Source organism: Electrophorus electricus, chromosome 26 (assembly GCF_013358815.1).
Source record: "Electrophorus electricus isolate fEleEle1 chromosome 26, fEleEle1.pri, whole genome shotgun sequence".
Lineage (NCBI taxonomy): Eukaryota > Metazoa > Chordata > Actinopteri > Gymnotiformes > Gymnotidae > Electrophorus > Electrophorus electricus.
In genome coordinates, this window is record NC_049560.1 from 7,345,485 (window position 1) to 7,361,176 (window position 15,692).

General features: G+C 41.5%; 1 protein-coding gene across 1 annotated transcript; it reads left to right on the forward strand.

Annotated features, from left to right (window-relative positions):
• The first annotated feature begins 2,336 nt into the window (after positions 1-2,336).
• On the forward strand, positions 2,337-14,714 carry abcb11b (ATP-binding cassette, sub-family B (MDR/TAP), member 11b). Its single transcript, XM_027006916.2, has 27 exons — positions 2,337-2,419; positions 2,888-2,945; positions 3,249-3,493; positions 3,829-3,916; positions 4,130-4,263; positions 4,487-4,658; positions 4,940-5,064; positions 5,367-5,541; positions 6,415-6,528; positions 6,831-6,941; positions 7,716-7,841; positions 8,011-8,214; positions 8,400-8,570; positions 8,723-8,924; positions 9,044-9,122; positions 9,354-9,439; positions 10,309-10,335; positions 10,486-10,646; positions 10,753-10,857; positions 11,168-11,329; positions 11,411-11,614; positions 11,779-12,020; positions 12,201-12,357; positions 12,549-12,746; positions 12,869-13,075; positions 13,994-14,140; positions 14,257-14,714. The coding sequence occupies exons 1-27, from the start codon at positions 2,337-2,339 to the stop codon at positions 14,455-14,457; spliced, it is 3,984 nt and encodes a 1,327-aa protein (XP_026862717.2). The 3' UTR covers positions 14,458-14,714.
• The last annotated feature ends 978 nt before the right edge of the window (positions 14,715-15,692 follow it).

Here is a 15,692-nt window from a genome sequence, read left to right on the forward strand (position 1 = left end):
ACTCCCAGCCAATCCGTGCTGTGAATGAACGTTTTGAGAAGCATTCACGATTCCGATTTGTCAGCGCCCCGGCCACAGGCTGCCCCCCGCCCTCTTTGAGTCTCGGTTCCTCTCAAGCTTTCTTCCTCATGCTCTAGGGAGATTTTTCTTGCTACTGTCACCCTTGGCCTGCTCGCTGGGGGCTTGGACGTGGACATTCGTAAAGCTGCTTTGTGACATATGTTGTAAAAAAAAGGCACTATATAAATCAATTTGATTTGATTTATAGAAGCACAAGAAAACCACGTGAAAGTAAAATCGTGATAAAGTCAAATGGTGTCGTTTTCTAATCACCTCAAACTTGTGTAACAGACTTTTATGTAGGGATTTTATGTTATTGAAGGTGTATATGCACTGAATGTGCCTTTGAAGTTGCCATAGCGTGGCGTGACACACAAAAAAAGAAACTTAAATAACACAACCATGTATAAACGTCTGTTACACATGTCCTCGCACTTAGAATTGTCCCAGTGACTACCATGGCCATTCAAATAGCAAAAACAAAATCACACAACGGCCCTGTATAAACGTCTGATACATATGTTCCCCCCATTGATAAACATCCCTATTTATATAATTGTAACTGTGACTATCATAGCCATGCAAAAAACAAGAATAATAACACACAACAACCCTGCATAAAAGTTTGTTATACTTGTATTTCATGAAGGTCATGTTTAAAACGTTACTGCAAGTTAGACATTTAAGACAAAGCTGCAGAGAAAAATACTATTTGGGAATTGTATTTACTTCCAGGGGTCCTAAATTACTTGTTGGAGACTGCTGGCGGGATCATTTTGGTGGCAGGTCACTTTCAACCTAACAGTGACAGTGAGGTGCAAAAACTCCAGCAGCTGAGCAGTGCGTGACTTACCTTGGCAGCACAACACCCACTACCCTGCTGCTAGCAGGTCAGTGTCACTGTGTTTGAGAAAGGTACACCACCCAAATAATATCCAGGCAGTAGCAACTGGTTGCCAAAATGAGCATGGCAACAAATTAGCACATTGTCTGCAACTGTACAGTTGTTAATGCTGAAATGCAACAATAAGACAGGTGTGCCTCTTTGAATCTGAAAACATGAGAAATAATATAAAAAACAAAATACAATATAGAATACAAAGAAAACTTTGTCACTGAGATGAAGCACAATGCCCTTACTTGAATGCTAATAGCTGTCCCTTGTGGAAAAGCTTCAGCCCGCTATATGTGAGTCAGTAACTTTGAGTGTGAGCGAGTTACAAGCCAGGTCCATGGGGAGCTTTGCATCTAAAAACTGCTACAACATAGGGCGGAGAAACAGCCTGTTCTGCTACCGAACAAGTCCGAGGATGAGTCGATACTGTGGGAGGTGATTCTTCCAACCTACTTTAGAGCACATTTAACTATGGGAAGATAATGTTTGCATTTTGGCTACAAACACACATACACACACACACACACACACACACACACACACACACACACACACACACACACACACACACACACACACACACACACACACACACACGCACACATGTCCTTGTCAGTGTTGACAATGATCAACGACCTGTAGAGATAACAAATTATAATGGTAACAGATATTTTTCTCATGCTGACAAGAACATGTCCTTCTGCAGTTGAGGTCTAATTTAACATTAGGTCGATCAGAGCTGATCTGCTTTGTGACTGAGGATGAATTGAAGGTATGCAAAGGCTGGACAACACAAGCGTGCAATGACCTAACAAACATTTGCCTTGCATTAAAGTTAACTGTCCGGTTTCTCTGAATTTCATTAGTATACACTTATACCGTATTTCAGTGTTAAAGCAGAGCAAATGTTTGTTTAATAGAAACTAAAGCAGAATGGCCTATAATGCAAATCTAATTACAGTGGTAGTGACCAGGTTTACATACAATAGATTCATAGAACTTGGAGTGCAGTAACCTGTTTCAGCAGTATTTACGTATGATGGCCGTTCACCCCGATTTGCAGCACAAACCTGCCGGACACTAACCTTGCAAAACTGGACCAAACACATGGGCCAATAGTACACGTGCACGTGCATGTGCAAACACACACACACACACACACACACACACACACACACACACACACACACACACACACACACACACACACACACACACACACACACACACACACACACACACACACACTCCATTGTAGTCAGCTCTCCATTACTCAGGGACCTGAACACTGATCTTACCACTTGATTACTATGGGCACACACTGGGAAACATTAGTCCAGACCACTGATATTTGATGTTTTCACAGATGTGAATAATCACCATGCCAGGTTCCGTGAAGCTTCGCAGCATGAGGAAATTTGGACAGGAAAATGACGCATATGAAGTTTCTAATGAAGGTGAGGGGTATGCTATGTGGATTGTATAATTTGGGTAATGTGTATATAATTCTACTTAAATGCTTTATACAATCTACTTATTTTTATTAACATATTGGTTCCAATTTCAGAACGAAATGCAGAATACTTGTAAGTTTACCTTTCTTATAGTTTGGTGTTGTGGCCTGAAAAAAGTCATTTAAACTTAGTGCATGTTAGGTTGTTACATTGTCATACTCAGAAAAGCTAAAACTAAAGTGGGAGAATAATGCTGTAATTGAAGTTAAACTCATGGGCTAGTGCATGAGTTCTAGACCTTTGGCTATTTATACTGGTATAGTGTTTATATAAGTATTACTGAGCACTGATTTTGTGTCTCATCACAGAACAATTGACTCTTCTAAAAAGCATAAGAAGTAAGTTATTATTCTCTACATTTTGCTAAAATAAATGTTTCTCACATTGATGTGAACAAAAATATTTTGCTTTTTCACAGGGTCTTAGCAGGACAAATGAAGGAGGAAGCTGCTATTCGCATTGGGTTCTTTCAGCTGGTAATGTTTGTCATTTCAAGATTAATGATTAAAAATGTAAATAAAAATAACACACTTTATGAGTTAACTTGACAGAAAAGATCTGCCCCTCTATGATGTATGAAATCTAACATATTTATTTAAAAGATACCTAAGCTCCAAACTTCTTTTGAATTTCCAAAATAATTTAATGTAATTTAAGTCTAGCGCAGTTGTGTCATAGTCATTTCTGTGTATGACAATGTAACAACACACACACACACACACACACACACACACACATATATATATATGTTTCTAATGTAAATCCTTACCTCCACCCAGTTTCGTTTTGCTAGTTGCCGTGAGATCTGGATGATGATTGGTGGAAGTGCGTGTGCTATGCTGCATGGATCTGCCCAGCCTCTCATGCTGATAGTGTTTGGGTTGTTAACGGACACGTTCATTGAGTATGACATTGAACTTAACGAGCTTCAGGACCCGGCGAAACATTGCCTGAACAATACAATTCAATGGCGGAACCTAACAGCAGAGGAAAACATGAAGTTGAACATGACCAAGCCCTGCGGGTACCTACACATCACTGTTAAAACTGGAAAAGGCTATTTTGCTGTAATTTTAAAAAAACATTTCAATACATAGGATAAGGCTATTTAAATGAGGATATTGTACTGCAAAGCCTCTTTCACTAATAGTATCACTAATAATATTAATCAAGAAATAATTATAATTAGGTGCTTCGCTCAGGTTTATGCATAAATTGTAAAATTGTGTTTTACATAGTGATCTCATTATTAATCACACACAGAGAAGTCAGAAGTTATAGCTTTTAAAAGCATGAAAATAATAAACAATCAAAATAAAAAACCAAACAAATAAGTAATGCCATTTCCATCTCCTTTAGGATTTTAGATATAGAATATGAGATGACAAATTTTGCCTATTATTATGTAGCCATTGGAACTACTGTCTTCATCCTGGGATACCTACAAGTAAGTCCTCAACACAGTGTTTGGTATGTAATATTGTTATAGTTGGCGTACAACTTACAGGCCATTTTGATTCCTCCTGCTTCAAAAAGGCGACAAACTGAATTTTTCTGATTATACAGCTATGTTGCATTGTGATCATAACACTTTAATTAGACATTATCATGTGATTATGATGTGGTTGGTTTCTACACATGTTCTGGATTTTCTGGCCAGATTTCCCTGTGGGTCACATCTGCTGCCCGGCAGATTCAGGTCATCCGCAGACTGTACTTCAGCAAGGTCATGAGGATGGAGATCGGCTGGTTTGATGTGAACTCTGTGGGAGAGCTTAACACACGCATGTCAGAGTGAGACAAGCATACCTGACCAATCCTACACACACACTCACACACATGCACACACACACGTACACACACACACACACACACACACACACACACACACACACACACACACACACACACACACACACACACACACACACACAAACACACACACACAAAGTAGCCTCAGCATGAATACACACCTGTGTAGAATGATTCTCTTATATCTCCATGACCTGCACCACAGTGATATCAATAAGCTAAATGATGCCATGGCGGATCAAGTGGGGATCTTCATTCAGCGCTTCACCACCTTCATATGCGGCTTCTTTGTGGGCTTCATGAAGGGCTGGAAGCTGACGCTGGTCATCATCTCTGTGTCTCCTCTCATTGGGGTGGGAGCTGCTCTAATGGCTTTGGTGAGATTGTTTTTCAGGATATGCAAGGTGTCAGACCTTTGGGTGTTTGCCATCATGGACAAACAAGGGAGAGATCTACTCATTAGATTCCATTGGAAAAGCAGCTGATTGTGTCACGTGTGCTGGCTAGCAGTCTGTGTCTAAGCTGAGTTACGTGTGCTGGCTTGCAGTTTGTGTCTAAGATGAATCACGTGTGCTATTTTACAGTTTGTATCTAAGCTGAGTCATGTGCGCTGGCTTGCAGTTTTTGTCTAAGCTGAGTCACGTGTGCTGGCTTGCAGTTTGTGTCTAAGCTGACCGGCCGGGAGCTACAGGCCTATGCTAAAGCAGGAGCTGTGGCAGATGAAGTCTTGTCTTCCTTCCGAACTGTGGCAGCCTTCGGAGGAGAGAAGAAAGAGGTGCAGAGGTGAGCTTTTCCTTCTCCTTACAGCTGTTCCTTGATATCTCGAAGGAGTTAAAGAAGTTTTACCAAACTCATTTGACCAAAGGAATACCACAAATTGTCAAGAGTGCCTTTAACAGTAAATTGAAGTAATTTATAATCTAATTGCTAAGCATACATCCTTATGTAACATGAACTTCGGTCAGTACACTACAGTATTGTATTTTGATTAATATCCATTAGTAGACTGAGTGTTTTATTGTTACACCATAGCCTTGCTTCTCTTTTATCTTTTCCATCTCTCTGGTTTCATGCTTCTCTTTCAGATATGATCATAACCTGATCTCAGCTCAGCGCTGGGGCATTCGGAAAGGTCTCATCATGGGATTCTTTACTGGCTATATGTGGTTAATTATATTCCTTTGTTATGCACTGGCCTTTTGGTATGGCTCCAGTTTAGTGGTTGACACACTGGAGTACAGCGCTGGCACACTGCTACAGGTACCACACGCATGACACTTCTCTAGGTACCACACACATACACACAGGACTCGCTGCAAATGCAAACACATGCACATATGATACTGCTACAGGTACCAAGCACGCACACACACAGTAATGGGGCTCAAATGCAGGTCCAATAGGTGGTGCCACCGACCCTCCGCTGGGTGAGCCACCACACTTCAATGATGGTGGACCCGAGTGCAAAACAGTTAGGTCCTAGAATCGGTAAAATAAGAGAAGTAAAAAACCAAAGGTGGGGAGTCAAACCCCAGCCGCTCTGTTGCGAGGCGACTAAGCTCCTGCTGGACTGTGGCGGGCGTTAAGCAGCCTGTGGATATATCACACTTCAAAGGAAGGGAGAACGACAAAACGAGTGGAAAAACTAAACACCATGCCGAGTGTGGAAAAAGGGGAAAACACAGGACGCCACGGGAGGAATGGCAGCCCCGATGCACTGGGGAAAGCAAAACTCTAAGACTTCCCAAACAAAACCAGAAAACAGGGAGGAACTTTAGTGACTAAGGGAAGCCTTGGGAGAGAGACAGACTTGAGATGGAAAACTGGAGAAGAGAGGGAACGTGTAAAAACACAGACACCCTCGAAGAGCGGAAGAGAGGTGTAGCACAAGGGCTCACAGACCTCAATACCCAGAGTTACTGGCTAAGAGCTTGGCTCAAAACATTAGCAAAGACCCAGCACTGAGTGACTGGGCTTATATAGACCTAGCCCAGTTGTTGGGAATCAAGTCTGATTGGTAGTGTGCCTGACTCGAGGCCTCCCCCTGGTGGCCGGAGGGGGCCTCGGTCTGGTGCCAACCCTTACACGCACATAGACGTTGTGTCTACAGCTGTGTTTGTCCTCATCCTGCAGGTGTTCTTCGGTGTGCTCATTGCTGCTCTGAACCTGGGGCAGGCATCTCCTTGTCTGGAGGCCTTTGCAGCAGGCAGGGGTGCTGCCGCCAACATCTTTGAGACCATCAAGCGTGTGAGAGTGCATTCATAGATATACTACAATCCCTAAGGAACTGGACACTAACCTAGTTGTGGTTGTTTTGGCTGTGTACTGTAACATGATGGATTTGGAATGACACAGTCACCATGATATTAAAGTGCTGGTTGTTCGTAAAGAGGAATTAAGGCTAGCCTAAACTAGTGGAGGAGGAAGTAATGAATTTTGGCACCTGCGCTTGTGAGACATGCTGATCCTACTTGAGCACATTAATGAAAGGCTTTCCACATCTTTCTGATCACAAGGAGGGCATTAAAATAGACACATCTTATTTGCAGGAGCCAAAGATAGACTGTCTCTCTGAGGCCGGCTACAAGCTGGACAGAGTGAAAGGAGATATAGAGTTCCACAACGTGACCTTCCACTACCCCTCTAGGCCAGAAGTGAAGGTAAAATCATTTAGGCAATGACTAGAAAACTCTACAGAGGCCACTATGGCCTTTGAAGGCTCTGCACGCTAAATTCTATAGCTGGATTCTGAAGCTAAGTTCTAAAGCTGAACTCTTGAGCTTAATTCTGAAGCCGAATTGTATACCTGAGTTCTGAAGCTGAGTTCTGAAGCCAAACTCTAAAGCTGACTTCAGAATTTTTGAATGTTCTTTATACAACAGTTAGTTCCAACCGTGTAATTTGATTTGACAAGTGACATTTCATGAGCGCTGATATAGAGTATAACAGCATTTGGATCTTTATCTATACATCACTCTGCTTTAGAGGTGTGTTCTATTATCCTTTAATTATATTAACCATCATTGTCTATCTTAGATCGTAACAACCTTTATTGCTAACTCAAAATCACACATTTAACCAAAGCAACAACAGGTCTTATTTCACTGATTATTTCACTTGAAACCGAAACATTCAGATAAAAGTATGTGACACAAAGTAGCTAACCTGCCATAACATAGACCTACACAATGCAGCAAGCTAGAGTACAGGAAAATATGTTGCTTGGCAACAGTCCAGTCCAAGTCCTGTTGTGTAACTATTTGTGTTGGCAAACAAACTTAAAAAACTAATCAGAATCTGTTGTTAATTATTACTGTTTAACTAATAAATGGTGCTTGTTGAACAGTTGTATAAAAGCAATATCACACTCGAGGTTGTGCTGACATTCAGTACAACAGCACTTCCTCTTGTGTGATATCGCTTAATTATCACAGATCTTGGATGAGCTGAATCTGCAGGTGAAGTCGGGGGAGACCACGGCGTTTGTGGGGCCGAGTGGCACAGGGAAGAGCACAGCTGTACAGCTTATCCAACGCTTCTACGACCCCAAAGAGGGCATGGTACAGAGCAGGGGGCCCCAGGCTACACAGCTTACAGTCTTTTTCAGTACCGAGTTACAAATTCCCTCATTTTATGTTGACTGGGAAAGTTTCCTCTGCCTGATATGTAAAGGTTAAATCTACCCTTCCAGTGTTCCAGCTCATTCTCTCGTTGTCACTCTGTTTCCAGGTCACTTTGGATGGTCATGATGTTCGAGGTCTGAACATCCAGTGGCTGCGCTCACTCATTGGCGTTGTGGAGCAGGAGCCAGTGCTGTTCGCCACCACCATCGCCGAGAACATTCGCTATGGTCGCCCTGACGTCTCCCATGACGATGTTGTCAAGGCCGCCAGAGAGGCAAACGCTTACAACTTTATCATGGACTTACCACAGGTAGGATATCATCTGTTCGCACAAAGTATTTCACTCCGTTTCACCCACACTTACCAGACAGTATACACAGGCCTGACATTAAAATGTCAGAGATATTTGTACTTTGTGAGGAGATTAGGTGACTCTACTCATTAAGGAGAACTACTCTGTGCTATTGTCATTTTTTCTATATTCTCTGGTGTCAGAAATTTGACACACTGGTGGGTGAGGGTGGTGGGCAAATGAGTGGAGGCCAGAAGCAGCGCATCGCAATAGCTCGAGCGCTGGTGCGCAATCCCAGAATCCTTCTGCTGGACATGGCTACGTCAGCTCTTGACAACGAGAGTGAAGCTGTTGTGCAAGAGGCCCTAGATAAGGTCAGCAGTGCACATGGACATTTACACACACTTTACAGCATGACCTCTTATTTAAGTAAATCATATACATTTTAAATGGACCTGCCAGCATAAGAGTAGCCAAAATGCTTGTATAGTAGCATAGACCACTATATCTGATGTATCTGATGCAGGTCCGAAAGGGTCGTACCACCATTTCCATTGCCCACCGTTTATCGACAATAAAGAATGCTGACGTGATAGTGGGATTTGAGCACGGGCGAGCTGTGGAGCGTGGAAAACACGAAGAGCTGATGGAAAGAAAAGGCATCTACTACACCCTCGTCACCCTGCAGAGCCAAGGAGATAAAGCCCTCAACAAGAAAGTCCAAGAGAGTAGGTCACACACACATGCATACACACACACATACACACACACACACACACACACACACAGAGCAGGTTGGGTTTTAAATATAGAATTACCACCTGTTTCGCCTGTTTTTGGTCTTCAGTGGCAGGGGATGCTGATGAAGATAATCATGAAGAAAGTAAGAGTCTTTCTCAGGCAGGAAGCTATCGGGCAAGCTTCAGGTATTCAAACAATGCATATCTGACCAATACAGATTACAGACAGCAATATCTGTCATGTATGTGTGACACACTGGGGATATAGAGACAGATACATTTGTGGAATCAGTTTGAATTGTTAGCAAGCTGTTTGTATTTGGATTTGGATTTGGTGTGGAACCCAATAAGGTAGTGAAATTTTTCCCTGATGTTCAGCTACTTCTGGGTTGTAACAGATTTTTTGTCTCCCTGCAGGGCGTCCGTTCATCAGAGGTCTCGGTCACAATTATCCAACGTTATTCCAGAATCCACAGTATCAATTGCTGGTGAACTGGCTCCCAGTTTGTACTCTGAATCTCACGTGTCCCGAGAAGCCAGGCAAAAGGTCAGGGTCACAAAAATAATTTACACATACAAAGAGATCTGGCCAATCATCTATGTCAAGCTCACGTTTACTTTGTATAATGATGATGTATGATATATAATAATTTTAGACCCTTTTAATTACAGCCAGCATCTCTATGGCCTAATTAATGCCACGGTCGGAGAAAAAAAAGGAGGAAATAAATGTGCAGGTCTCCAACTGAAATTTTTAATGAAAGTAATAAAAATTAAACCGAATATAAAAGTGCATTAATTACAACAAAAGGAGCCAACATAACATTAATGACTGACAATGGTCATACAACCATAACAGGCTTAAATAATTGACTAACATAATAAAATAATAACCCCTAAGTGGTGTGGCTACTAATGACCAACACACACCTCCTGAGGGAAACATACATATACAAAACATATACAAAACATGTGGCAATAAACACAAGAACAACATAAACACAAGTCCACTTGCTCATGGCCACTGAATACCTGTCGTCGTCGACAGGGAGATGGCACCATGACACTTAACCCTTTATGTCATGCATTTCTTAGGTAAACTTCAAAGGATAAAAGATGATACAATTCCAAATTACTTTTGCCGTTGAACTTTAAATTATCATGTGCATTATCACATTATTTGTTTTCTATTTATATATCTATTTACTACTTCCTCATACAATGTTCCTGGCATTCCTGTGCTCTAAATTCCATAAACTAGCTTTGGGCAAGAGGCCTCACAATTTGGTGTACCTTGTGATGTAAATTTTCCTGGACAAGTTAGAGAAACAATATAATGACTACAGCAATTTCTGTGCTAAATGACTCAGAGGCAAGGGTAAAGAAAAAAAGTCAGCCTGTTACACACACACAAGCATCTGTAAGCGAGAAGCAACTTCCTCTCTTTCTCAGCCCACCTTTATACTGTTCTAAACAGTGAGTAAAAAGGAGCGACTCCCTACTAGGAGTTGTTCTGCCCAGCAGTGTATGTTGTGTGTATAGGGTGCAGTTGTTGAAGACGAGGAAGAAGAGGTGGAACCGGCTCCTTTGGCCCGTATTCTAAAGTACAACACCCCAGAATGGCCATACATGGTGTTTGGCTCTATTGGAGCAGCTGTGAATGGAGGAGTTAATCCAGTCTACTCTCTTCTCTTCAGCCAGATCCTGGCGGTAAGGCCCCCTTGGGCCGTTCCCATCTGGACAGGGTGTGAATGTCAACCCTTTCCCTTTTGGTGTTAATGGTGGAATGTGTAAAATGTGACTTTCCTCTATGCAGACATTCTCAATGCCTGATCCTGTTGCTCAGAGGAGGGAGATCAACGGAATCTGTCTGTTCTTTGTATTGGTTGGTGGGATCTCCTTTTTCACACAAATGCTGCAGGTAAGCATTAATGCAAGTTCTCCAACTACTTTATTTTTTTGGCCATAATGTAATCATTTTTTGATCACTTTCCTTTTTTCTGTCTGTTTTACCCAGTTTTTAATAGTTTGTTGCCACTTTGTGTCTGTAGTTTTCCCCTCTGTTGCACAATCAAAACTCTACTGCATTTTTTTTCAGAACATATGCCAACAAAACAATGACTCATCCAACTTTGTAAAGATGATGATGCCCACCACTTATTTCCTGTGTTTTTTCTGATGTACATCTTTCATTCATGTTCCTCACTCTGATGATGTCCCTCATTTCTCAGGCATATTCTTTTTCTATGTCTGGGGAACTGCTTACTCGCAGACTGAGACGCCTTGGTTTTCATGCAATGCTAGGCCAGGAGGTTGGCTGGTTTGATGACCACAGGAACAGCCCTGGTGCTCTAACCACAAGACTGGCCACAGATGCTTCTCAAGTCCAGGGAGTGAGTGAGAGAAACCAAACCTGACCTGATCTTCCCACTGAGGTTAATCTGTCAAGGGTAACAAGGTGTTCTTCTTTACAGGCCACTGGCTCACAGATTGGAATGATTGTGAACTCTCTGACCAACATTGGCGTGGCCATCATCATCTCCTTCTACTTCAGCTGGAAGCTCAGCCTCGTTATCATATGCTTCCTCCCCTTCCTAGCCCTCTCTGGAGGCTTCCAGGCCAAGATGCTTACTGGCTTTGCAAAGCAGGACAAACAAGCCATGGAAGCAGCTGGCCAGGTAGAGTCCGAATGACTAGTTTCATATGCAAAGCTTGACATTTTATGACATCATCTTTTGACATTTTTATTTAAATTGAAGAAACTCCATTCAGGCAAAATGACTTTGTTTAGCCATTATATGCCTGATGTAGATGGTCCATTCTCTCTTTGGTCTGGTTGCAGATATCTGGTGAAGCCCTGAACAACATCCGCACTATTGCTGGTCTGGGGAAGGAGCGGCACTTTGTGGAGATGTACGAGGCCCAGCTAGATGCCCCGTACCATGCCGCTCTGAAGAAAGCTAATGTGTACGGAGTCTGTTATGGCTTTGCTCAGTGTGTCATCTTTATGACAAACTCTGCATCCTATCGGTTTGGTGGATACTTGGTCCACCATGAGGGTCTGCATTTTAGTTTGGTTTTCAGGTGAGTGGGAATGTTCCGGAACTCAGGACATATTAAGTAACTGTAGGAGTGAGTGAATTGTAAATAACTGTAGGATCATATAAAGTTTAAGTATATTTAGTTGAAGATAAGCTGTTGGGCAAATGCCTGAATGTGGACTATACTGAAAAGGTGTGATATAGTCCCTGCATCTTGTGGCAGGGTCATCTCTGCCATTGTGACCAGTGGGACAGCCCTCGGCAAGGCATCCTCCTACACGCCTGACTATGCCAAAGCCAAGATCGCTGCAGCCCGGTTCTTCCAGCTGCTCGACCGTGTTCCCAAAATCAGTGTCTACAGTGATCAAGGGGATAAATGGGTCATTAGCTAAAATACAAATTTCAACATTTAAACAAACAAACCACTTCTAGAGTCCTAAAGAAAAAGGGCATAGGAAACCTATAATATCTAGATAATGAAAATGAAATATTGGATAATATTCTATATTTGGTTGGTGTAAATTAGTGTTCTGAGCTTTTTGTTTATCTCTGAATCTCTCTGTACGTCCAGGATGATTTTAAAGGAGAGATTGAGTTTAAAGACTGTAAGTTCACCTACCCAAGCCGGCCAGATATCCAGGTTTTGAATGGGCTTACTGTGAGTGTGAAGCCTGGTCAAACTCTCGCCTTTGTGGGCAGCAGTGGCTGTGGAAAGAGTACCAGCGTTCAGCTGCTCGAGAGGTTTTATGACCCAGACTTTGGAAGAGTGGTGAGAAAATATTAATTTACAGTAGACACACAGATTGGATGAAATCTGTTACTTTTTTCCCGCTCTTTGTCAAGATTTCAGTGAACTATGATGACTAATTAAGGTTTTCTGCTGTTGTTCAGCTAATCGATGGCCATAATTCTTCTTGCATCAATGTTCCATTTCTGCGATCCAAGATTGGGATTGTTTCCCAGGAGCCAGTACTGTTCGACTGTAGCATTGCAGAGAACATCCGCTATGGAAACAACCAGAAGGAGCTCAGCATGAATGATGTCATCTCTGCAGCTAAGAAGGCCCAACTCCATGACTTTGTCATGTCACTTCCTGAGGTAATACTAGTTATCTTTGTGAGCTTCACATGTGATTAGTTTCCAAAAGGTTTCATTAATTTTGAATATCTTAACCACTAAGCAAGGCTGTGCTTTTTTGATATTGATGAATATTGACCGGAACCATCATGGTTTCCCCATTTGGTGTTGCAGTTCTCATGATGCTAAGTGCCATGGTGCTTTGTTTTGGTTTAATTGCACCTCCCTTGACTCATGTTTGGTATATCCTCACACTTCAACTCTCATTTCCTCTAAGCTACCTGTGTATTTATACCCCTTGCTTGTTTTCTTGTTCTTTGTGGTTGACTTCTGTTTTCTATTGTTCACTTTATGTTTCATCTGTGGTTTCTTTTTGTTTCTTGTTAGCATTTTCTCAGGTTTTGTTTGTTTGACTTCTGGCTTTATGACATCAGACTTATATTGACTATGACTATGAATTTACCCCCAACAATCATTACTCCGTTCAGCATTTGCGTCCTGCTCATCCTCGCTACTCATCATTTCAGGAACTTTTCATCATGATAATATTTTATTTAAAAACAGATTTGTTTGTGAATGACAACATTTTTCAACCCAGTCACTGGGGAGCACCAGTCAGTCTCTATTTTTTGCTCTATCCCAGTTCCCAAACACACCTGGATCAGTAATCAAGAATACACATTTTGTTCAGTTGTCCTGCGAGGGAGAAAATGTGTGGACTACTTGGAGGCCCATGAGGACCATGCTGCAAAATAAGGATGCATTGTTATGAAATTCATGGCCCATGTCGGTCAAGAGTAGAGCAGGACATGATACACTTTCTTACATCTTATACTGAACAGTACATTTTCACACTTTTGCAAACCTCAACAGTGACAATATACCTCGGAACTTTCTAGGCCATAAGTACCACTTTTCCCTTTGTTTATACACCTTCAGAAGTATGACACGAATGTAGGCTCCCAGGGTTCCCAGCTCTCACGTGGCCAGAAACAGCGCATCGCCATTGCCAGGGCAATCATCCGTGACCCCAAAATACTCTTGCTGGATGAGGCTACATCAGCGCTGGACACAGAGAGTGAGAAGGTGAGGGGAGAGTGAGGCTGAGAAAATAAGAGAAAGGGCTCCTGAGTCTTAAGCATGCTTTACCAACTGGAATTTTGTGTTTCTCTCTCTTTTGCACGTTGTGTTTGTGGATCCAGACTGTGCAAGCGGCATTAGATAGAGCAAGGGAAGGTCGCACCTGTATCGTTATAGCCCATCGGCTCTCCACCATCCAGAACTCCAACATCATAGCAGTGATGTCACGAGGTCATGTGATTGAGAAAGGCACCCACGATCAGCTCATGGCACTACAAGGAGCTTATTACAAGTTGGTCACAACTGGAGCACCACTTAGCTAACAACCTGCCTTGGAACCAGCTACCGTTTAAATGTTTTATATTAATTACAAATATGTAAAATTGGCGAAATTGATTGTTTTAAAATCAGAAAGCATAACTTAACAGACTAAAATCTTAAAGATTTAAAGTCCTAAAATTTTTTTCTAAATGAATTTCTTGAGTATAATGAGTACTGAATGTATATTTCCTATCCTTTTTGTTCACACATTGTACAGTTTGCGGTTATTAAAGGTTTGATTTTAACATATACACCATCATGAGCTGTCTTGCAGAGTTATAAGTTTGATTCCGTTTGATTTAATAACAACAGTTAGTGAGATGGAAAGATATTACACTTAAAAGAATGAGAAAGTCTTTTATTGGGTCTTGGCAAGGGTGAAATCAAAAGTAAGTTACATCATTCTCTTTTATATTTGCTTTACGTAGCATGATTAGAGACAGAGAGAGGGAGAATGACAGGGTGTTAGGAGGAGCTGGTAGTAAAGTAATATTACATAATTACATAATCTATGGTGAAACCGAGAAATCTGAACAGTGCAACTCAAGGAAAACGATTCCAGAAAATACTTTGTTAACACTAGTTAAATACACAAATATTAATATCTTTGAACAATTTTGTAAGAAACATTATTTCTCTTGCTATAAACAGGTGAACTGATAAACATGTGAACTGTGAGCTGCTAATGTATATATTTTAATCTTTATTACAATTTGGACATAGGGGTGTAAAGATTTTAGAGTTAAATTTAAGACATGTAACTCTTCAAAGCACAGACTGAATTTCCATCAAGTTAGAAACTTTTGTGAAATATATCTTCTTGACATTAATGGTTGACAAAGTGTTAATCTCTGTTCAAATTCCTTTATACGGGACATTCAAAAACGTAAAGAAAGGAAGAAAAACTTTACAGCATTTCACGTGTACCTTAAAATGTTTTACGTTTTACATAAGAATAGCAAAGGCCGAAACGCATTTTTAAAAAGGCAAAAGGAAATAGACCACTGTGACTGAACCTAGCAAACAATTAAAAATAAACAAAAGGATTGTATCTCTCAGACCTGCAGGAAAATGCCATCCTGTCCATCTTGTCAAAAAAAGCTAATTGTCCAAATTAACTTCCTTTCCATAGCATACATATGGCAGAGCTTAGCCTACTTCTGCTCTACTTGTGATGGCTGATATCTCCTCTGCGTAGCTCAAAATCTTCCTTCTGACGGATGAGCTTGTCTATGAT